Source organism: Phallusia mammillata, chromosome 3 (assembly GCF_965637545.1).
Source record: "Phallusia mammillata chromosome 3, kaPhaMamm4.hap1.1, whole genome shotgun sequence".
In the NCBI taxonomy this organism is placed as follows: domain Eukaryota; kingdom Metazoa; phylum Chordata; class Ascidiacea; order Phlebobranchia; family Ascidiidae; genus Phallusia; species Phallusia mammillata.
In genome coordinates this window covers 18,703,514-18,727,439 of record NC_137254.1, presented here as the reverse complement: position 1 = coordinate 18,727,439, position 23,926 = coordinate 18,703,514, and the positions used below count along the sequence as shown (strand labels likewise).

At 36.0% G+C, this 23,926-nt stretch overlaps 3 protein-coding genes across 3 annotated transcripts; all 3 read left to right on the top strand.

Annotated features, from left to right (window-relative positions):
• Positions 1–1,942: 1,942 nt before the first annotated feature.
• On the top strand, positions 1,943–6,566 carry LOC145217843 (WD repeat-containing protein 82-like). Its single transcript, XM_080085186.1, has 6 exons — positions 1,943–2,152; positions 3,004–3,101; positions 3,922–4,205; positions 4,454–4,566; positions 5,361–5,473; positions 6,003–6,566. Exons 1-6 carry the CDS (start codon positions 1,989–1,991, stop codon positions 6,173–6,175), a joined length of 945 nt encoding a protein of 314 aa, XP_079941312.1. The 5' UTR covers positions 1,943–1,988; the 3' UTR covers positions 6,176–6,566.
• A 397-nt stretch (positions 6,567–6,963) lies between these two features.
• LOC145217844 (transmembrane reductase CYB561D2-like) lies at positions 6,964–9,855 on the top strand. Its single transcript, XM_080085187.1, has 3 exons — positions 6,964–7,460; positions 8,791–8,909; positions 9,284–9,855. Exons 1-3 carry the CDS (start codon positions 7,277–7,279, stop codon positions 9,716–9,718), a joined length of 738 nt encoding a protein of 245 aa, XP_079941313.1. The 5' UTR covers positions 6,964–7,276; the 3' UTR covers positions 9,719–9,855.
• A 505-nt stretch (positions 9,856–10,360) lies between these two features.
• Positions 10,361–16,255, top strand: LOC145217842 (transmembrane protein 115-like). Its single transcript, XM_080085185.1, has 2 exons — positions 10,361–12,785; positions 15,119–16,255. The coding sequence occupies exons 1-2, from the start codon at positions 11,929–11,931 to the stop codon at positions 15,345–15,347; spliced, it is 1,086 nt and encodes a 361-aa protein (XP_079941311.1). The 5' UTR covers positions 10,361–11,928; the 3' UTR covers positions 15,348–16,255.
• The last annotated feature ends 7,671 nt before the right edge of the window (positions 16,256–23,926 follow it).

The following is a 23,926-nucleotide window of genomic DNA, read 5'->3' as shown; positions in this document are numbered from 1 at the left end:
CACTTGAAAATGCAAATAAATCAATGCTCGTTAAACATAAAAACTGCTAACCATCAAAGAAGTTTTAATGCTTCTAAATATACTGTAAACATTATTAATTTTATGAAAAATAAAACAGGTGATTATCGTCAAACAACCAAGAGTGAACTGGCGATTGCTGCATATTTTCTTGAACATAATATTCCCTTTGCTTGCATTGACCATTTCCTACCAGTTTGTGAATTGCATTTCCGGACTGTAGATTGTCAAAAATTTGTCAATGAAACGAGTAAATTTCCTAATTGATTGCATTTCTAACCACATTTTGCAATCTTGGGTTTTCATTTAAATTCTTGGGTTATTTTGCTGTGAGTCTTGGGTTTTGTTGAAATTCTTATTGGCAGCCCTGGTTTTGAGGCACGTTTGGCTGCTGTATCGCCAGCACGTTTCTTTGAAAGCAAAATTGTTCCAAATTTTCGTCCGATTTGACTATATTTCGTACGGTACAGCAACAAACTAACCAAAATGTCCACGGTGGCCGCCACCGTGCTGTGAAAATCCACGGTGACGGCCAACCAAAATAAAACACTAGATCTCGACTTCATCGTATTTAAAACGCCAGAGTACTTACATGTGTGAAATACTACATGAAGTATCTGATTACGTACGTCTTTCTCCACATATCTACTCAACAAATAAAAACACTCCTAGTGATGAAAATGAGACGTTGAAAGAACATATCTTGCAAAATAAGGTTGCAATGTATACACCCTATTTCTCAAACCTTTTTCTTTCTTTTCGCCCTGTCTATCTATATGCAAACTGCTCTGTGGCCCACCGACCGGTTAAGAAACGCTGGCCTATACAAAACGAGCCCCACTCTTTTTTAATTGTGATGATCGAGTGCGAGCGCAACGTTGACAAGAAAACAAGTGCAACGTTGGTTTCACCAGAGCCACTATATACTAATGGGTAATTTATGTACGGTTATTACCATGTAGCTCACCTGACTATCAATCCTAATCGACAGTGGATTCCTTCTGCTCTTTGTGATTCAAATATTTTGCATTTGATTTTTGTTTGTAACCATTTCACGCTTCGGTGCACACTACGAACGCACTTTGTGAAAAATAAAAACTGAAGTTTGCGGGTGCGCGTGCGATGTTTCCATAACCTTCATACTTCATAGTACTAAATTCACGTGCGCCTGGCAGTTTAATGGCTAAATTTGATTTCAGCCATGTATTTTTCTGTCTGTTTTTATTTTGTGAAAGTGCCACTATCGGAGGTTAAATTAAGTTGAATTGATGCAGGTTCACTTCACATAATGCACGTGTCATAAATGTGGGTAACGCTGCTAACGCATTATCAAGTAGATGCAATATACTTCGACGTTTTTGTCAAATTAATCTTTTCCTCTTAGAAATGCACAAGATTTTCCTTTTCTTATACTGTTGAGTTGATTTCCTGTTTAGTGTTATTGTTATTCGTCTCACTTTGACTTTTTTGCAACTGCTCACTCAGTATGTTCAGTACTTCGGTTTGTACATCACGAAATATGTTTTAATGCAGTGGTTCTTAACCGATGGTAAATTATGTACAGACAGGGGAAAATTTTATTAGTAAATGGGTACCCAAATTATATTCTGTTAAGATTTACTTTAATATCCATCGAAGATCATAAATATGAATATTTCCCTTTAAAGTTTTTTTTTTTAATAAAGACCATTATTGTTAATGTGTGGCACAAAACATTATCTTGAAAATAAAAAAGGGAAATTTGAACTTGGTTATTGACTTTAGTGGGAAACCTGAAACCAAACTAAAAAGGTTAAGAACCACTGTGTTTATCGGTAATGTAATAGTGAACTTTATCAAAACTTCCCCAAATTAAGTATTTTGGATTAGCGGGTGATAGAACTGTTAGCTGCAGTGCATTCATTGTTTTTCTTGTTAAAATATTTGCAGTGTACAAAAAGCCTAAAACAAAATTAAGGTCAAATGTAAAGATGAAACTATGTGATTCAGTAGTAAAAAGCTTCCGAGTTGCCAAAGTGTTTAGAGACAACACAGACAAAATCAACAGTATTGATTTTGCTCCAAATGGAGAGAGTTTGATTTCTGGAAGTGAAGATGATTCGATTGTCATATACGATTGTGCCAATGAAGGAAAGTAAGTTTACCTTTCACTTAAGGCTATTTTTTTACACACACATATGTTTATATATATACAAACATAAAACAACATAGTTTTCAAGTGCTGTAAAAATAGGTTTTTGGTGCCAACTGCCATGGAAAAACAAGCGGTTCACTGTATATGACAGATATGTATGTGTCACTTAAATATCTACAAATAATGTCTGCTCAATACATTAAAAACAAAACATCAATCACAACTACATGTGTGTTTTAAATTTGACCATTGCATTCAATGTTTTATTCTTGCTGTCTGCAAAAGTGAAATTTTTGTTGTTATCATTCTCAAAGAATGATAACTGATATCCTTTAATGCATTAAACCAGTGGTTCCCAACCTGGGTTTCACTGACCCCTTGGGGGCTTCAGGAGATCCATGTAGGTAAACTTTTTTAGTACCATAAGCAACACTAAAATATTTGTAAGTTTACGAAGCGTGTTTACAATCCGGCATACATGTGCAGACTGTTTATGAAACCTTCGGGTGAGGAAACAATACTTTTTTGTGATTGTTATCTCCATTGTGACATCACAACACACATTAACAATGGAAATTATAGTGCTTGTGCTTTGTTTCAATCTTGTACACTAGAAAATCTATCTCTTTGTTGCTACAGTACAGAACTTCAATGAGATTTAAGACTTATTGTGAAGGTTGGTTAAAATGCTACCCAAACGTTTAATGCAAGAAAAGAAAAACATAGAGAGACTTACGGAAAATTAGGGGGTCTACAAAAAGGTTGGGAACCACTGCATTAGACAGTCAAGATTTGCGTTGTTTCATGTAAAAAATGTTTTTGATGTTCTAAACTTCTTTAATGCTTTGCAGACAGAAGCGAAACTTGTACAGTAAAAAGTATGGAGTTGACAATATAAACTACACACATGCTGGAAACACAGTTATCTACAGTTCCAACAAAGTTGATGGTATAAAAAACAACTGCATGCGTTAGATTTAATAGTATGGGCCAAATACTTTCGATCCTACATATAAATTGAAAGCAGCATGAGTTGATAGTATGAGGTTGAACTGTAGTGGGGCATAGTTGGGTAGGAAATGGTTGAGTATCTGAAGATTTGTCACTGCTCACTGCTCATTGCCCATTTTAGTGCTTGACAGATGAAAAATCATTTTAACATATAAAAGTATAAACAAAAATTCGTTAAACATCATGTAAGTTTGGGTAAAAACCTAGGTCCTTCCAAAACCTAAAATTCCAACTCAGCTTGTAGAATTTGCATTTCATAGGGGTCTATTTTTTACTCCATTATGTCACTATTTGCTCTTTCTTTTCTTCAAAAAAGAACGTTTAAAAAGGACATACTTCAAACAATATCTGGGATGAATCTGATTTGTATAGTTTGTACTCTACATAGCATTATTATTTAAGCCCAGTGCTGATCACTGTGTTTTACCATACATTACCCCACTTTCTCATGGTTATCTCTTAAAATGCACTTTGCATGGAGTTTATGCCTGTAGAAACACTAGGTTATAAATGATAGTGGCTAATATCGGACCCAATATAAAATAAGCATAGGAAATATGTTAATGTCTTAAAATAGGTTATAGTGTGTGTGCAACGACAAAATGTACTAGGCCACCCTTCTAGTTCATGTTTAATGCTTATGGTGTTCATAACTGTGGTGCACTATTTACATGTTCAATTAAGATAATTTATACCTCATTTGGCTTAGTGCAGTGTTCCTGTGCAAGATTTTCCAAAATTTACTTTTTGTTGTTCAGATGCCATTAGATACCAATCTCTCCATGACAACAAATACATTCGATATTTTCCTGGTCATACAAAGAGGGTGGTTTGCCTATGCATGTCGCCAGTAGATGATTCATTTTTATCTGGGTCATTGGACAAGACAATAAGACTATGGGATTTGAGATCGCAAAGTTGCCAAGGGATGATGTCAATTCCTGGAAGACCTATTGCATCATTTGATCCGGAGGGTCTGATTTTTGCTGCTGGAATTAATTCAGAAATGATCAAACTCTATGACTTAAGGTCTTTTGACAAGGTGAAACAAGTTAATTACTGCCAGACATAATATCAAATGTAATTTTATTTCGTCATTTCGACGTCCTATACAGGTCATAAACCATGATTAAGGCAACCTGTATAGGACGTCATAACGTCGGAATAAAATTACATTTGCCAGAAGAGGTCCATAAACTTGATATTATGCAACATGTCAAGTACATAGTTTCAATTTGTCAAGTACATAGTTTTAATTCAACATGTCAAGTACATAGTTTCAATTCACAGGGACCATTTACGACGTTTCGATTGCAACAAGACAAAGATTGTGATTGGACTGGATTAAAGTTTAGTTCAGATGGAAAATTAATATTAATATCAACAAATGGAACTGTTGTAAGGTAAATAGGCAAGCCAATTACCCCCCCCCCTGACAGTTTGTAGACTATTCTATTTCTAGGTATCAACTGTTGTCACACCAGTCTCCCAAATAGGGTGAATTTTTTAAACAATGTTGAAAAAGCTGGCTATTTGGGACCCAATAAAAAATACAGGGAATATGTACATGTTTCAAAAAAGGCTATAGTGCAGCGATTCCCAACCGCGTCCGATTGGTGGGCTGCGACGTTCTTTCTCGTGGGCCACGAAACTAGTCAAACTATTTCTCGTGGGCCACGAAACTAGTCAAACTATTTATCGAAGTTTAAAGTTTACTATATTATACAGTTCGGTGAACATACTTTCAAGTTTAACTATATTATCAAAAAACAACAACATATTACTCACTATGAAAGCCGTATAGGTTTTACGTTAAACAAAGCTTTTATTACACACCCAAACTGCAATTGTCATGTCCCAACAGTACTTGTATTAGTTATAAAATCTTGATGCCAGAACTCTCATTGTTAGCTTCATTTAGACCCAGAATACATCAAATACGGTTTCATAAAGGCAGGAAGTAAATTTGAGGCAAAAGAACAATGTATTAAAACAGTGGTCGGCCAAACAATTTTTTTTAAAGTGGGCCATGAGCTGCAAAAGGTTGGGAAGCACTGCTATAGTGCATGTTCAATATAAGTAATTTGTCACCGATAGGTTGTTAATAAATGGTACCAGAATTTGTCTTCAAAGGATTTTTGCAGTCACATGTAAATCAAACAGTGTCATTTTGTAAGTATAGTTTGTTTTTGTGCAGATTAATAGATGCATTTCATGGGCAACCATTGCAGACTTTTATGGGCCACCTCAACACAAAAGGTTTACCCTTGGAAGCAAGTTTCAGCCCAGATGGCCAATATGTCTTATCTGGTAAATGTGTTGTGTTTTTTGATCCGTTTTTTAATGACCTAATTGTGGACTGTGCTTTATTATCATCCGCCTGTTACATGTGGGGATAAAATTGCAGTTCAACTTTATATCCTAAAATTATTGCGGTATATATAGGAAATCTAAACATTGTCAATTCCGTTTTGTTATTTTTAATGTTCCACTTTGTTTGTTGTGGGTCCCATTCCAGGAATGTTTTTATTTAAAATTCCTTGGATCCCAGAAGAATATAATGTTCATAAATCCAAGGGAAAGCATGTTTTATATCTAACTTGTAATTAAATAATGTTATGTCAAAAATAAAATTAGTCATATTGTAAATAAGGCATTTTTTAAAGATTTTCAATCAAGAACATAAAAAAGCGTAATGCAGTAAAGATGATTGTAAAATATTATATAAGTTTAATGTTCAACAAAACAAGTTAGAAAAATCTGAACACCACTGTTCTTTTTTAAAATTATGTTTGAATTAATAAAGGTCAATGAAATATACCATGGTTTAATTTTAAAGGATCACAAGATGGTAGGATTCATGTTTGGAATTCTGAAAATGGCAGCAAAACTGCAGTACTAGATGGAAAGCACCCAGGACCATTGCAATGTGTTAAGTTTAATCCAAGGTTTATGATGCTTGCATCCACTTGTTCAAACATGGCATTTTGGTTACCTACAGTGGAAGAATGAGATACGCTTAAAAATGCTGTGTTGTGGCAGAACGTTTCACATGGAAAAGTTTTTTTTTCAGTTTTTAATGCATCAAGGGAGCATTTTAACTGCCAGTGTGTTTTGATTTTTTTCATTTTGATATGGCACACAAACTGCAATATGTCAATTTCTGGAAGTTGGGTACTGTGCTGCTTTCTCTCACACTTTTCGTTGGATTGCCTGTGATATGTTTTGAGCTGCGGTTGGATTTTAACAACTTTTGTACTTACATGACCACACCCTCAATCGACACTCAACACTCTCTTGTATAACAACAGCTGCAAAGCAAGCCAATACAAGATGACATTACTACAGTGATCATTCAATGACCAATCTTCAGTGAAATAATGTAATACATGGTCTTCAGAAATGCTGAGTGGTGTGTCTGTAATATTGAATGTCGCTGCAAGGAATTATGAAACCAACAGCATGTCAAAAAAACATTTCCACCCAAAATGTGCAGTTTGGTAACAAACTAATATTGTTTGTAAGTTATAAGTAGTATGTAATAATGAAGCATCATGATTTGGTGCATCATATTTTCAAAACATTAAAAAATAGATCAAACACGGCACTTCTTGTTTGTACAAAACACTGAACTTGTATTATCAGACCTTAAACATGTAAAAGCGTATGTTGATTTGTAAAACCAAAAAGCAAAATAATTTTAACGGCGAAATAAAACAAAAAGCTGGGGTGTGGAATTAATATTGGTTTGATATTAAAATTTAAGCCAACCTCGAAGGCGCACAAACTATGGGGTAAAAAAACTGTATAAGGCGCAACTTACAATCAAATAAACGGGGAACATACCCCTCAAAAACGGGGCTGTATCATTCATCAACCTTCCACGTACTTCCAGCTTGAAATACAGAGTTGATGATGGAATGTGAAAATGACAGGTTAAGGAAATTGAACATCGCACAGCAAACTCGTGACCGTAGATAAAAAGCATTTTAAACGGCAGCCACAATTTGATGACGAGTTTATACTTTATACGAGATTAAATTAGTATCTTTTATTATTAAATTGAGTTTCCGCTTGAGTAAGTATTTCGATTTGCTCAAACAACCGTTGAGCATGGTGGCGTCGGATCACGAAAAGACGGAGAAGCTTTTGGATTCGCGTGAAAATTTGATGCGAAATTCACCTTCGAAAAGTGAAAAGGTCCTTGCCGGACTACGAACCATCTGCGGTATGGTTGCCCATCTTGCCGCTGTTGCCTTCACCGGATATATCATTTACGTGTCAAGTCCTGGGTCAAGTAAGTAATATATTACTTATTATAGTTTTTATATTTTAGTTTTTTTATTTAAATATACAGGATCGCTTGGTGCATTATTATCACCACTTGGCGCACCGTTATATCGCTTGGTTCACATTTATAGCACTTGGTTCACTCTAATACTGATTGTTATACATTTATATCATATATCAAAATGACTCATAAAGTTTGGGCAAAATAGTGGATAGGTTTTTCTATTTAGTGCAAGTGTTTTTAAAATTATTGTGTTGCTTAGAAAAGTTTGCATCGTTTTCAGTGTTGAAAAGCTTATAGTTTTGCCTTTAAAGGATTTTTTATCTTAGTAATTTCACTTGTCAAAGCATCATCTTGACCAGTAGTTTTTTGAACTTTTTATTGTCGGGGCCAAATGGTAGAATATGACTTTGAAAACTAAAATAGCAATGTTTGGTGGTTTTCTGAGGTCTGGTGCGAGCCGCAAAATAAGTAGTTGGGAGCCGCATGCGGCCCCAAAAACCGAGTTTGAGAACCACTGATCTTGACTTTTCTGCAAGATCATCATTCACATCAGTTTTGCAAAACCATTTTCATTTCAATAGCCAACATTTTTGTTTGTCAACAATAGTGATCACTACTATCTCCCCCGTAGGATGTTTATTGTTATGACAAATTTCCTGTAAAACAATTTAGCAACTACGTGTTTAGTGAAACAGTAAAGATATTGTTACATTGTGTGTTAAAAAAACAAAACTTGAAATTATTATTAGTCAGGTATTTCAAATTCCTGTTGCTTCAGCAATTGTTTGTTTTGCATTTGTTGTAAAGAATTTATGTTCATCTCAACTGATACTGGTTTAGTGGGTGCTGTAACTCCAAAACTACCATGCACAAGCCACCCTTGCTTGGTGCACTTCAATCACTTGGTGCATGTGTATATTGCTTGGAGCACCTTTACCCAACAATATAAGGGTGTACCAAGTGTAATAAATGTACAACAAGTGATGTTGAGATGCACCAAGTGTTATAAATATGCACCAAGCGATATTGAGGTGCACCGGGTCATATAAATATGTACCAAGTGATGTTAAGGTGCATCAAGTAACATAAATGTGCAATCAGCAGTATTAGGGTACATTAAGTGATATAAATGTGAACCAAGCGATATAAAAATGCACCAAGCAATATATAGATTCACCAAGAGAAAATATGGTGCACCAAATGGTGAAAACTAATGCACCAAGCGATCCTGTATATTTTAGGTGCACCAAGTGTATCATCTATTATAGGTTTGTCTTTTGCAAACCGTTGTAGGTTTTTTTTCTTCAATTTTTAGATGCTTTTTATGTTGTAGGCTTGTTTTCATGGCACCCAACTTTAATGTCACTTGCCTTCTCTTTCTTGATGGTTGAGGCCATTTTGGTATTTTCTCCAGACAGCAGTTTGATTGCTAAAGCTTCACGAAAGACTAAGGTATTTAAAAATTGTATAAATGGTGCCACTAGTAATGAAGTTTTGCACGCAATATTCAAAAAACAAAAATTGGAAAAGAAAAATTGTTGGGGTGCGAAAAACTTTGCTGTCACTGTGTCAGCTACCCTTTGTATCTCGTGTAACTTGACTAAAAGACTTTTCGGACACTAATAATTTCAAAGGACATATAAACCTTCAATAACAAAAGTTTATTATTTGTACAATATGGGGCTGCAGGGTCAATTCATATGGAATGCCAATGGTGCTTTTTCAACTGGAAGGCCACCTAAGTAACTCTGGTTTGAAAAATCAGACCAAAAACATGCGAATATCATTGTATATTTCTCGCCAATACAAATGCTTTGTTGTTGAAGGTGCGGATTCATTGGCTTTTGCAAATCAGTGCTATTGCATGTGGGAGTTTGGGATTTACAGCAATTGTGATCAACAAGATTCAAAGTGGTAAAGAACATTTCAAATCATGGCATGGAACATTCGGACTTATAACAATGATATACAGCATTGTTCAAGCATCGTTTGGAGTGCTTCTGCTTTACCCACAAGTGGCAAAACGTTGGAACTGGAAATTAATTCAGCTCAAAGTTTATCATGCCACCTTTGGTCTGCTTGGTTTTACTCTGGCATGCATTACTATTGTCTTATCCTTGTACTCAAATTTTGTTGTTGCAAATATTAAAGACCTTGCTTGGGGCTTTTGTTTCTTTTGTCCAATGTGGTGTGGGTTTATTGTGATGAACCAAGTAACCAACACATATTTACCAATAACAAGAAGATCAGCTGCATTGTAACTGCCTTTTTGAACACATTTGTTATCATTTTTTGCAATGCTGTATGCAGATTTTACTAAATTTTATGTAGTGATTTGAATAAATGTATGTGTGTACAATCGGTAATAAATGAGTGCTTTTCTTTGTTTTTTTCTTAAGTTGGTTTGGCTTTCATTTGTTGTTAGATTTAGAAAAGTTATGTTAGTTTAGTCAGATTTTTCAAGATACTTCTGTAGTCTACCACTGCTACCCACTGTTGTCACATTACGATACTAATTACGTCACAGCCAACAATGCTGACAATGTGAACACGTGACTGCCTTGTCACGATTTCGTGCACCGTGTATAAATTATAATCGCGTCACATAAACAAGTATGTAAATTAAACGAAATCTAGTTGTTTTTTTCCTGAAGTAAAATAATCAATAAACCTAAACATTTATAATAAAAACTTATTAATGCCAGGTTGGCATCTAAATGTCGTCACGCGTCAGTGCGCACGCTCCGACAACTGAAGTGTTTTGGAATTGTTTTTTTTTTGGAACGTAATAGGAAGTTTGTATTTGCTATTTTTGTCATAAATTGCGGTCAAAAAACTTGTGATTTGTCGGGAATGTGATTGATTTGTTAAATAAGGAAAGGGGTTAGTATTATGTTTTTTTAACAATATAATACAACGTACAAACAAACATCTCTTGTATAGGCGTGAGCGTGACCACTAACGCCTAAAGCTGGGTTAGTTTGTGCTTTAAATTGCACAATCTGCTCGTTGTATAGCACAAAAGCTCTTAGCTCAGGGGATACCGATGTTCGGCTACAGCAACTTTTTGGCACCTAAGTCCGGTCCGGTTATGAGGGGTTGAGGACAATGACCAATGAAACATTTTTATGATCTGCATTGATAAGTACATTGCTAGTTTGCTACGTATCCCACAAAGTAAAACAAGCACACTTTGTGTGGTTTATAATGAAATCGCTTTAAATTTATGTTCCGGTCTAATAAGTTATTGTCATTATGTCAGTTTCTGTTAAGATTTCCAAGAGCTCTTGGTCTTGGGTATATGCGTTGCGTACACTGTTGCCTGGATTAACAAGCAAATAAAATTTTGAAAGTGGCCTGTATGTGCAACTGCCATATGCTGCATAATGGTATGTAAGTGTCACCAAAGGTCCAAATTTTTGAAGCAAAAATCCAAAACTAATTTTGTAAAAATGCAATATAACACAAATTTGTTGCGGCCAAAGTATTTATTACAAAATTCAGGAAGTTCGTGCAGTCAATGTGGTAACCCTAGCTCATTGTAAGTTACTACCTGTGTGCAACTTTAAATGACTGTGGCCTATGGTAAAAAATATTTGATTGCTACACAAATCTGTTTAGATGGCCTGTTGGCCAATACTGGAAATATTTGGCTGAGTCTGTACAGATCTTTTCATAACATAAGTATACTTATGTATATGTACACCAGATTAGAAAGTTTTATTTTTGCGTGGAGGATATTTTTTTCGTCAAAATAATTGCGCGGATTTTTACGTGGAATTACAATTTTCTGCGCGGATTGATAGACTTTTGATTGACAGGTGGATTTAACGATTGACGCAATTTGTATGTAACGCCTGCAAGATTATCTTGCTCTATTGCGCACGCAGCTGTTCTGCTAGATTCTACAATTTTTCATTTTCATAACGATTCAAACATTTTGCGGATTTGTTTTGTAAGGATAGTTTGTGATTGCCAAACTGCTCTTAACTGTCAGTGATTATTTGTCATGTAGAAAACATTATTTTATGTAACTTGCCTAGCCGACAGTCACTTTAATAGTCAATCTACGTCCTAAAAATACAGATAAATGTACTTTTAACGATTACGTTAGCGAAATAGAAATGTTATTTCAAGCGTGACGATCGGTAATTTTTGATGTGCTTGACTGATTTATGTGGATTGTCCCCGAATAAGGCTTGTGACGACATAGAACTTCATTGTGCAACGAAAATATAAAATTTGAAAAAAAGTTTATTATAGTTACCTACGAAAGCTGTGCTAAGTTGCGCGGACAACATTTTTTTGCGCGGATTACACGTAAAAAGCCTAAATTTGCGCGGATTACCAGGGGAAATCCAAAATATATAGGCCATTCTTTCCAATCTGGTATGTACATGCATTCTAATTGTTGCAAACTTGTTTACCTTTGATACAGATTATAATAACCAGTATATGGCAGATTTATAAAATGGCATCTGGATTGATGGTAAATGCCAGGCTATCTGCAACATCATTTGTTCATGAAACCAGCATTGTTGCCAAGCTTGGTTGTGTGCTATTAAGTTTGTTGTATGCCTTGTCATATGTAGTGAATTTGCTAAAGTTCTTTGGTATTACACCAGGAAATCTCATCCCACCCAACTTTTGGATATGGACCATTGTTACACACCAGTTTCTTGAAGTCAATTTTGTTGGCTTGATTTTTGGCTGCTTAGTGCTGGTGTTTTCATCAAGAAGTTTTGAGCAGACATGGAATGTCATTGGATTTTTGACTTTCTTTGGCATTGTGACAGTTTTGTCTGGCCTTCTGACAGGGGCATTCTATCTTTTCTGCTACATGGTGACGTTTAACATTGCCTACCTGTTTGACATAAGCATTTATGGGCTAGGTGCTTACACGGCAGGCATTTTAGTAGCCCTAAAACAAAGCAAGGGGGACCAAATGTTGGTTGGTACTCTTGGAATTTATATAAAGCATCTGCCACTGCTGTTTATCCTGTTAATTTTGCTCCTGAAATTAGTTGGATTTGTCCAGAGTTCAAGTCTAGTTCATGTATCATTTGGTACTTTGGTGTCCTGGACATATCTTCGATTTTACCAAAGTCACAGTAGGGGTAGGGGTGACAGTGCAGAGAAATTTGCTTTTCAAACGTTTTTTCCAAGTCCTTTGGATGGACCTGTTGGAATTTTAAGCAATACAATATTCAACATATTGCTAAAAGTGAAGATTTGTAGAAAAACATCATACAGATATGATGTTGGTGCACCCAGCAAAATTACCATTACACTTTCAGGAGTGGATGCCCTTGATGCAGAGAGAAGGCGGTAAGATTAGGTTTTTTGTTTGGCTGTTTAGGCTGATTTTTACTGTTAATTAAAATATATATAGTCAAATGGGGTAAAAAAATTTTGCTGAAGTTGGGGTAAAAAAAAACAATCACAGCTAAAACCAAAAATTTTTTTTAATGCCTTCTTTTTCATAGGATGTATTTATTCTCTGTCTAAACAATAAGCCATAAACCTTTCTCAGATTTTGTTTCTAGGCAATGTTCTGCAGGTTGAAACAACAGTAGTTAAGTTTGTATGTTAAAAAGTCTTCAACAACCTTTAGAAACTTTCCTGCAGATTTTTTTGTACAAGTTGGGTGTCAATGACCTTTGTTCTGTGTTGTGTCATAACTATGACCTATTAAACAAAAAATACTCCACTTGGCCAGCTTCTAAATTTTTTCAGATATCTTGTTGTTCGTTTTTACCCCAAACAGTTCTATAGAAATAGGGTAATAAAAAAACTATGTATTTTTTACACCCCAAATTGGAGGAATTTTTACCAAAAATACCTGCATGGCTAAAAGTACAAATTGGGGTCCAGGCCTAAAGAAAAATGCTACAAAGTAAGAAAAAGAGGTTATCAAATCATTATGTGGTAATTTAAGCAGTTTGGGGTAGAAAATGAAACTTGATTTCAATAAGGTTTTAGGTTACGTGACCTACATGACAGCAAGTGGGTGAGCTCTATTTAAACCTAGTTGCATACCAACAAAAGACTGGTAAATGAAAAAAACAAAACAAATCAAAGGCAATAAATGCAGTGCAATAAAGGTACAAAGCCATGGAAAGTCTTAGCACCAATTTGAAAGTGTTTTATTAATTCACAAACAGTTTACTAACTGCTGTAAGTTTGGTTTGCAAAATTTCCAAAACATAGAATTTTATATGGCTCGTGTTTTTTGGCTTATTCATTGTAACAGAGTTATTAATGAAATTTCAGTCTTATCTTTGACTTTAAGATGGTTTATTAAGTTCATATAATTGAATTGAAGTTCCGACTGCTACTTAATTTTTTTTAAATGGTCCTAATGTCCACTTGTTTTTTTTACCCCAACATTGTTTTTTTTGCACCTTTTTTGGGTTAAAAAAGAACAACAGTTTTTGTCAAATAATTTTTTTGTTTTTTAGTAAAATCAAAAACTTGTCAAATAACTATAAAAGTAGTCCTATCAGCTTTGTTGGGAAGAAAAACTGACCTTTTGTTGCCCAAAATAAAAATTTGGCAACAAAGTTTTAAAAAAAGGTTTTTTTTACCCCACTTGACTATATACTATAAAATCAGATGAAATGCAAATTGTTGAATTATTGGTAAAGGATGTGTAGATCTACCACCACTTAAAACAGTTAACTTAACAACAAAGATGTATAGATATATCAGGGCTACTCAATTAGTTTTGATAAAGGTCCAGAGAGAAAAGGTAAAATTTTCAATTCTGTCAGTAATGCAAATGAAACATGTCCAAATTTTGTTGATAGCTAATGGGGAGAAATGCGACACAAGATGAACACATATGTTCAAGCCGAATGTTTATTTCGGGAAAATCTGAAGCTTGATTTAGGCACTAAACTTTAATTTACTCCTTGCAAAAGTACACGAGCACAACGACATACAGAATACATTTAGCTAGTTTCCAGGATTACATCAGTCGGCAATAATTAAACATTCAGTTTATTACTTCACAGATACAATTGTGTGCAAACAAACGCTGTTTTGTGTAGTGGAATAATATACCATTTTCGTCACAGATGAACATTCTGACCTCACATAAGATTTTGCAAAGACTTGGCCTCCTCACAGCTGCCCTAGAAATTGCTATGCGGACCCCAGTTTAAAAACTGCTGCTACATAGTAATGAGCAAGTAATTGACACACAATATAGTATATGTAGCATTTATCAAAATACTGTCAAGGTCCACATCCAATGCCTTGGTCTGGATATGGACCACGGTCCACCAATTGAGTAGCCCTGGTATATATACTAACAAGTGATTCATGTCAATCACAATCCATTCAATAACATACTGAATCTCAAACTAGTCAAAAACATCTCCTAAATGTTTAAAACAAGCATTGTGAATTTGAGTTGCCAATATGTTGTTTGGTATTTGTCTACGTGTATATTTATACATAAAACATAACAACACTTGTGTTAATGTGGCATTATTTTTTTTTCACATTCAACAAAAATATTATGCCTTGACCCAGATTTTTTTGCAACTTTACAAGTATTATGTACCTTGTGTATATAACTTTGTAGCTTTCATCTTACTGTGGTTTCTGTAATATGACCCAACACATTATCAACTACAATATGATCTTTTGTTCAGAAATAAAGCCATCAAAGCATTGGATGAAAGGCTACAGAAAGCAGAAACGAATCAAGAAGCGACAACAGAATGGCCTGACCTTGATGATGAACAGACTCCCATTATCTCAAGTGGCAACAAGAAACAAATGGAAGACAATGTGTCCAGTTCATCAGGTTCATCACCCTCAGACATTGTCAGAATCGATGTTGAAACATCTTCACCTTCTGATGAAAATCCGCTGCTGTGATTTGTTGGGAACTGTACAAATTCGACTCGGGTTGATGAAGGCATTATATGCCAGTGCCATGCAGGTGTCACGTTGGAACATTTACATTAAGGAAAAAATTTACCTTATTTGTTGGGTACAATCTCCTGAATTACATAATATTTGGATTTGGTCGGAGGTAAAGTTACATATGCCCTAATTAAAACATGTACAAAGCTTCAATTTAACTTAAAACAACTTGTCAAAGCTCAATTCACATTTTTTGAGAAATTTAGGGTATGACATTGTTTAACTTCAAGCGCTTGGATTAATTGCTGCAAGTTTATTTGGACCACATATGTTAGACTTTCTTTATTTGTACTTCTGTTGAGATTTCTAATGCATACCAATATATTATTGATGCGCTTTGAGATGTTTGTGATTAGGAGACGGTTTGTTTTATTGACAGGTAATTTTACTTGCTTAAGAACATTTACTAAACTTACTATCATAACCCCGATTAATCTTTTCGGTTATTTTTTCAGTTTATAGCAAAAGTAATTTACTTATATCAAAGCACAAACACTGATGTTAAGTGACCTTAAGCAATAAAGTTATTACAGGGAATGTTTCATCATACTTTAACTGTGCCGCTTTGAAATTGTGATTAGTGTTGTAGAATTAGTAAAGTGCACATCATAATGCCCTCTACTGAAAATGTTTGAACACATAAGTGTGAAACATGTTTTGTTGTATTTTAAAAAGTTTTATTTATATCTATACATATCTTAACTAGAAAGTGTTTTATAGCAGTTGAGATATTGTTGTACATGTGTCACAACACGATGCAAACATTGCTCAATTGTTTGATGGTATTTTGAATTTTTGAAAACGTTTTTTCAGTACTCAAGGTACTTAACAACACACAATACAGTGGGATTAAAAAAGAACTGGGTTGTATGTAATTGCCATGTTAAAAATGCTGTCAAATACAGACAGTATATCAGAACAGAAGATGTTTGATTAAATGCATATTAATTTAGATCTAAGTGGCTTTCACAATAAAGCGCGCATCATCCATTTTGGTTTTCAAGACTATTTTAGCCTCAGTATTAGGCCTCAAACACACCGCAACATTAAACTAAGCTTGTATTTAAAAAAAGGAAAACCTGTATTCTTTAAAAATTAAGCTGAAGATCTATATTTGGCTGTTTTCAAAAGCACAATTGTCACATATGTATTTGATAAATCAGAAATTCTTGAAAAAGGACATTTTTTGTTGTCCTCGGAGGACAACTTGTTTGTTGTTAAAAAGGAGGACATGCCCCCCAAAAGAGAACGTATGGTAGGCCTATCCAGTATGGTCACGAGGGTACCATGCACAGCTGTCAGCAAAAACTATCCTGAATTAAAGCCTGTAAGAGAACAAACTCACTTTGAGAAACTGCTCTTAAGATTTTAAGTTTTCAATCTGGCCCAGGTAGTGTGGACGAAATTAGATTTTGGATTTGTTTTATTGCTTTTGTATACTGTAGGACAGGGGTTCTTAACCAGTGGGATGTATGCAGAGGGAAATTATGCAAGTCAGAAGTCACCAAACTCCTACTCGCGGGTCAGACCGGGCCTTAAATTAACCATTGAAAGTTAATTTACTACAAAAGTATTCTTAACAAAATGTGAGATAAATTTCACAAGCCGCATAAAAATTCAAAGGGCATTTGTTACATCACAGACAAAACTAAAGGTATCCATTAAATGCCTTTGTTAATTGTGAAATAATAAATGTGTATTGCAAGCAGAGGAGACTCATCAATATTGCACACATTGCACAACTTTACCCTCTCACGGAAATACTATTCAAACTAAATAAGACTGCAGTAAGTTTCTAAGCTCTCGTAGTTTCCGACCGACCAAGTCGCTTTAAATTTATTTTAATCGGAAAACAAGATTTTTGTTAATGTGGTACACAAAACAACATTATAAAAATAACAAAGTGGAAAATTCGAACTTGGTGATTGAATTAGAAAACTACACCAAAAAGGTTATAAGAACCACTGCTATGGGAAAACGTAATAGCACTGCGCAGTACAAAAACGTATCTTTTAACTGAAAAAGCCCACACTGGTCCAAATTGATCTAAAAATTTGGGTTTTCATCTAGAATCTAGTCCAGTGGTTCTCAAACTTTTCTATTGTCGGAGGCAAATGGTATTTTTTTAAGTGTGTAGGGAGCCGCAAAAAACGAAATCTTAAGAAAATCACTAAAGATTATGACTTTGAAAGCTAAAATAGCAATGTTTGGTGGTTTTCTGAGGTCTGGTGCGAGCCGCAAAATAAGTAGTTGGGAGCCGCATGCGGCCCCGAAAACCGAGTTTGAGAACCGCTGATCTAGTCGAAAGCCGTATGATGTTTACAATTAAATCGCGCCTTAAGCGTAGTAGATCTGTAACACGACACAAAAAACATCGATTAAAACAATTAACGGATACAGCGGAATGTAGAATATGAGAGAAATAGTTCATTCACTGATCTGTAATAAGCATATCACGTATGCCGAATAGTGGAGCATTTCAGGTATGCCGTATTTATACCTATACGCCGTATGCATATGACAAGCCAGCAACTACCAGTTTTAATGTTGATGCACAGTCATAAAACTAGCAACAAGAGAATTAAACAATCTGGATGACCTAGTGTTGAGCACAAAACTTGAGAGGGATTGCTTCAACCCAATTTAACCCGATAAGTTGATTTAAATCAGTGTCAGTGTTACCTTTTCCTTTCACGTCTACGTAATTTATAAATGCCCCCCTCTCAAGATATACAAAAATCGATTTTGTTTCAAGTACAATATCTGTAACGACCGCTAGGTGCGCAGCCTGGCCCTGCGCCGTTCGTCACACTAGATAACCCTTTTTGTAAAACGCGCCCGTCCTACAGCCTGTCCTCCAAGACGACCCACTCTTGCATTTGCAACGAATGTTCTTTTTTGGCGATAAAAGGCAACGCTGACGAATAAACCAAGACGACAACGTCAATAGCAACGGCAACGGTTTTTCTGTAACCACAAATAACATACATAAGCCAGACGTACACATTATGACGTCATAGCGACCATCAAACAATAAGCAGTTTTAACAGTACACACAAGGTTTTAAACTAAATCTACATTAATCGGTCATATTTTACATTAGATTACTTCCAAATTACTCATAACAAGTCAAGTTACTGTTAAAATACACATTAACACAAGTTAAACACAAATCAAGCAAAAACATAAAACATACCAACTGTTGGGTAACCAGGGCTTTACTAGCACGCGGCTAGAGGTTCCACAACTGACAATTCAGCATTTTAGCTATTGCTCTTAACATTTACAGTTTCACTATAAACAAAATAGTCACAAGAAATTAGGATAAATTCACTTAAATTGACTGCAAACCTAGCAACTAACGCAGCTCACAAAAACGTGGCGTTCAAAGCACATGCTCTGTCGCGGATGAATATTTCAATACGTCACGAATAAACGAGAACTTCCAAGCGGAAATCACCCAAGCGGAAATCACCCAAGCGGAACAATTAATTCTCGCTGTAACAATATCAATTCGACAATTGAGGCAGTGCTCATTGCTTTTAACCCAGTGGATCTTAACCAGGGTTCGATCGAACCCCAGGGGTTCGACGAAGGTCTTTTTGAAGTACAATACAAATACTCGTTTTTGTCAAACTTTAGGGTCTATAATCGCTCAAAACGGCAATGTGTATTCGCTCAATATCAAAACACTGGAAGGTTAAACTTATAGGCAGGGATGTTTTGAACTGTATGCTCTAAAGTCTAAACAGTTTTTGTGGTACTAAAAAGAGTATTACCAGCCCAATAGCCATATGTGTCAGACTTTTTGTACGCCTATTGTGTGCCACCAATCCGAACAAAACAGGTGCCACAAGCATCACAATATAGATTGTGACATCATAAACACTTAATTAAGACTGATCTTCTCGCTGTGCAGCTCAATCTATGCGCCGAGCTAGAAATTAATCTGGGCTTTTTGGGCGCTATTAGATGGTAAATACATGACACAAACCAAGTATTTTAAAACAAAAATAAGCAGGTTAATGGCGGCCTTTGGTGAAATAAGAATCTGCGATGCAGCCGTCCCAGCAAAATGATTGTGCACCCCAAATGGGTTAAAAACCTAGTATGTAACTTTGGGGTTCGACCAAAGGCTGAAGAATATCGTAGGGGTTCGGCCGTTATAAAAAGGTTAAGAACCACTGTTTTAACCTAATATGTGGACTGACCATGCACTCAGCGTTGATAATACAATATTACACAAGTGGTGGAATTTAGCCGGTTCGCACCGGTCCCAAATTTTATGAGATCAGCCATCCGGTTAGCATTACTGGTTACTGTAAATGGACTTTTGTAACAGAACCGCCTGAAAAATATGACCTTTGTGATAGAACCGACTGACAAAAATTTGAATCCCACCACTGTAATACACCATACAACACGAGCGCAAATCCCGGGTGGACATGACCCCCGAAAAAAATTGTTGAAGGGCTCCTATGCATTTGTCCCCCTTATTTATCCGACTTTTGCCGGCCCGATTATATGAAACAAAACGTGTCGGTCCGTCTAAAAACACCCGATCAGAGTTGTAAACGGGTCTGCAATTAGAGCCCGAAAAACAATATATACATTATTAGCTAAGTCAATGTTATTGGAAACTTACGTAGACATAATCATAGCCTTCTTCGACGGCAAAATTATAAAAGTCAAACTCGAAGTTAATCGGCTCATCGTCTGTAAACTCCCAGATACAAACAAAATTATTGGGGTAGGCTACAGGATAGTTTAGTGACGAGATGTTGACCGGTAGACTGGTGATGGTTGTTACTCCACATAGACTGGAAATCACTATATCGTAAAACAGCGATTGTTGAATAATGGATAATTTTATGCATCTAAAATTTAAATCTCGTACTTTCCCATCATAATGAGAGTACACACTTAAATTTGCGATGTTTTTATCCTTTAGTTAGAAGTAATTATTTTGTGTTAATTAGGCCGAGCGAGATCAAAGCTTTTGTGGAAAGATCTCCAGCATTGAGGGCGTTCCTAGAGTGAAATAAGGTTATTTGACTGTTCTATAATAATATGCGTTCAAGAAATTGGTTGATTTTTTTGTTAAACTTATGGATAGTGTTTTTGAGAAATAGATAACAAAGGGCAGAAAGCACGAAAATATAACACGTTTGCTTATATTTAAATATTTAAGTGATCAATATAAACACCAATCTGGTAAAGTAACAGATTAAGTGCTTGTATTTGTTCAAAACATTGATTTGCGTTACATTTGCTAAAACATCCGAGTGTGTGAACGATATTCGATTAAGGAAGAATGATTAAAATAAAATAGCACAAATGATTTTTACCCAGACGTCCATACGTTATAACTAACGTATACAAAATATACTCAAAAAGAGTGGCAGACGATCAGCGTCAGTGTAAAGTTACTTAATCATAACTAACGTCTTATACGCCGGTATTAATTTACTCTGTTTTCCTATGCTGTATATTTAAACGGTAGAGTAAAATATTCTCAGTGGTCGTTTGTCTTGCAGTCGAAAAAAATTCTTGAAGAATCGTAAGCAACTACAGGTTCAGTTGAAAACACGTTTACAAAATCCAAATTTTCTGGGCTCTATTTAATTACATATATCTCACTTAATTGGGTTTTAGCGTGTGAAAATTATACAACTATTTGTTATCCTGCAGACAGTGCACACTGTTTCGACCTATAAGGTCTCATCAGTGCAGCTGGTGACGAGAGATCGGCCGCATTGGCTAGTGTAGCCATCAAACGGCACTCCAGTTTGTGGTGAGCAACAAGGTACAACCCCATACATCACCCAGTCTGTGCGATGCCACAACTGGGCATACAGCACAATTGAAACTGGCTCACAGTGCCAGTATGGGGTTGTACCTTGTTGCTCACCACAAACTGGAGTGCCGTTTGATGGCTACACTAGCCAATGCGGCCGATCTCTCGTCACCAGCTGCACTGATGAGACCTTATAGGTCGAAACAGTGTGCACTGTCTGCAGCTTATCATTTATTGGCTCATATGCTTTTATATTTGTTATCCGTTTGATATGTTTGAAATTGCCAGAAATAAATAAAAAAAATTTAGTGAAAAAAAAAAAAAAAATTACGTTCGGACCTTTTATTTAACAACCGCTCTTCCCAACTTTATGACGATAAACAAACAAATAGCTAAACACAGGCTTGTAGCGACCTTGTGCCTATGTGTTTCTTACAAAGTGTATTGTTTGCCCTTTTCTGTTTGTGCGCGCGTTTTTGTTTTTTTGTTTTGTGCACTGCTTGATCGCAACAGCATGCTGCGTGCATCCGTCGGTTAACATGCTTATCAAAAGAATTCCAAAAAACAGTTTCTGCATTAGGGGTCGATTAAACGAGCGTCCGTTATTTCAATCGGAAATGATAGAATGACGCGTCAAACACAAACACCTGCACGACACGTGTGCAAAGGAAAAAGGCAAATGTCGCGCTTTGTAAGAAACATAGGCGACAATGGTCTCTCCAGTAGTGTTTCAATTTAATTTAAGCAACAACCAGAACCCAGTTCTCACAAACAAGTTTATTACTGAAAAACAATGCTATAAATGATTTTAGGATTTTTAGTTGAAATAATAAAAAGTGATTTTGATTAGACTGCTACAAAAATCTATTGTCAATTGACACAAAAATATTTTTTCTCTGGTTTCATTTTGCATAGTGGGTATTTCACACATCAAAAATCTAACAGTTACACCTCAAAATTAGACTATGAGCATTTCATTTGCAACCACACCTCAGAACAGTCAAGTTAACATTGTTTTCCAAAAATTGAAAATCTTGTCAGCAAAATATCACCTAACAACTAGTCACAGCAGTCTGAAACTTGCCGAAATGTGAGACGGTGAATTACACTTTCATTTGCCATGCTGGTAACCGGCTAACCGCACAATGTTGAATATTTTCAAATTGAAAACTGGTGAAAATTTTGCGATTTTTATGGAACAGGCCTCGGGTCCTAGAGCCTTTTTCGCAAAAACAGAAAACGATCTAAAAGTGACCCTTTAATCAACGTTTGTTACGCTTTTGGTAGGTTGGTACGCTCTAATGGAGGACGTACTTCGTCGTCCTATTAAATGAATTTTGCTGCGTACCATACTACACTAACGTACTGTTCCACAAGGTACAGCCATCCTTGAAGCTAATTATTTTGAAGTCAACCGCATTTAACTTAAACTGGGTTGCAATTTGGGTTGCAAAAAGTTTCTTTACTGGTGACATAAAAACATTTTTTCGTTTTATCTCAACAGAAAGAGGAAAAGGTTTAACTTGCAGTAGTCGTTTGCGGCAAGACCGGAAAAAGAAAATTGGGCGTAAACACCAGTTATACCAGCTCTATTGTAGTTGAAACTCCACTGCCATGTATCGCAACTTCCAGGAATAACAACATCAGTATGTTCAGATCCTTCCGTAGGGTTACTTACACATGCCAAGTAACCTTCAAAGAAAACAAGATCCCATGTAATTTAACAGGCCGAATAGCTTCAAGCAATTAGATGTTGTAGTTTGTGCCTGAAAATTTGATTCCGAAAATGTTGTTTGTTTTTGCAGAAAATCACATCAAAATAAACCTATAGGTTTTAAAAGGGAGTTTTTTTAACATGTTTATGATCATAGGCGCCAAGTAGACGGTGGCGGGGTGGCGTCGCCACCTTGGGTTTGTAAAACACGGTGGCGGCCACCATGGATATTTTGGTTAGTTTCTAGCGGTGTCTCACGGTTAGGGCTATTAGGGTCGGGGTACTTAAAATTCAATAACACTAACCCAAAAAATTAATTACTAATGTAAAAATTTTAAAAACTTATTTCTCAACCCAAAACCCATTTATAGCCGCTAAATAAAAAATTCAGCTCTTTACGCCCCCTAATCTCCCGAGGTTGTCATTTGCGTTATGGTGTTAGTAGCTCTACCCAACAATACAAAGTTTCGCTCAAACTTTCACTGCCCTTTTTGCCAAAAAAATATTGACACGGACACCCTGTCACAAATCTGGGACAGCCTGTCAGTGACAGGCAGCGAGTTGTCACTAAATTGTTACAGCCCTGTCTCCTACTTAGGGCGGCATTTTCAACGAAAGCCAGGGGCGGCAGCATATGCTCCTACGCCACTGCTGTGGTGTCACATTTCTTTTGAGTTGCCACCGACTGGGGTTTAGTCACATCGGAGCTTGTTGCATCTTTCCTGCATAAACTCGATCCTAAAATCAAAACAATCTATTACTATGTAAACATGTTTGCGACGATAGAATGGGCAAAATTTATTTGGTACATTCATAGTTGAAGCTGCCGGCAGAATAACAAACCAAGTTGCCGACAGAATACTGAACAGATCGCAGTGGTGTTTTCCATTATGGATCTTTGGCAGGCCATGCATGGAGAGTGCTTGGGTGTTCTGGCCGCCGTAGTTCGCATTTGGAGATAGTGACCGAATACTCTTCAGTGAGGAGACCTGTAGTTTTGAGTGAGCGGAGGCAATTCTG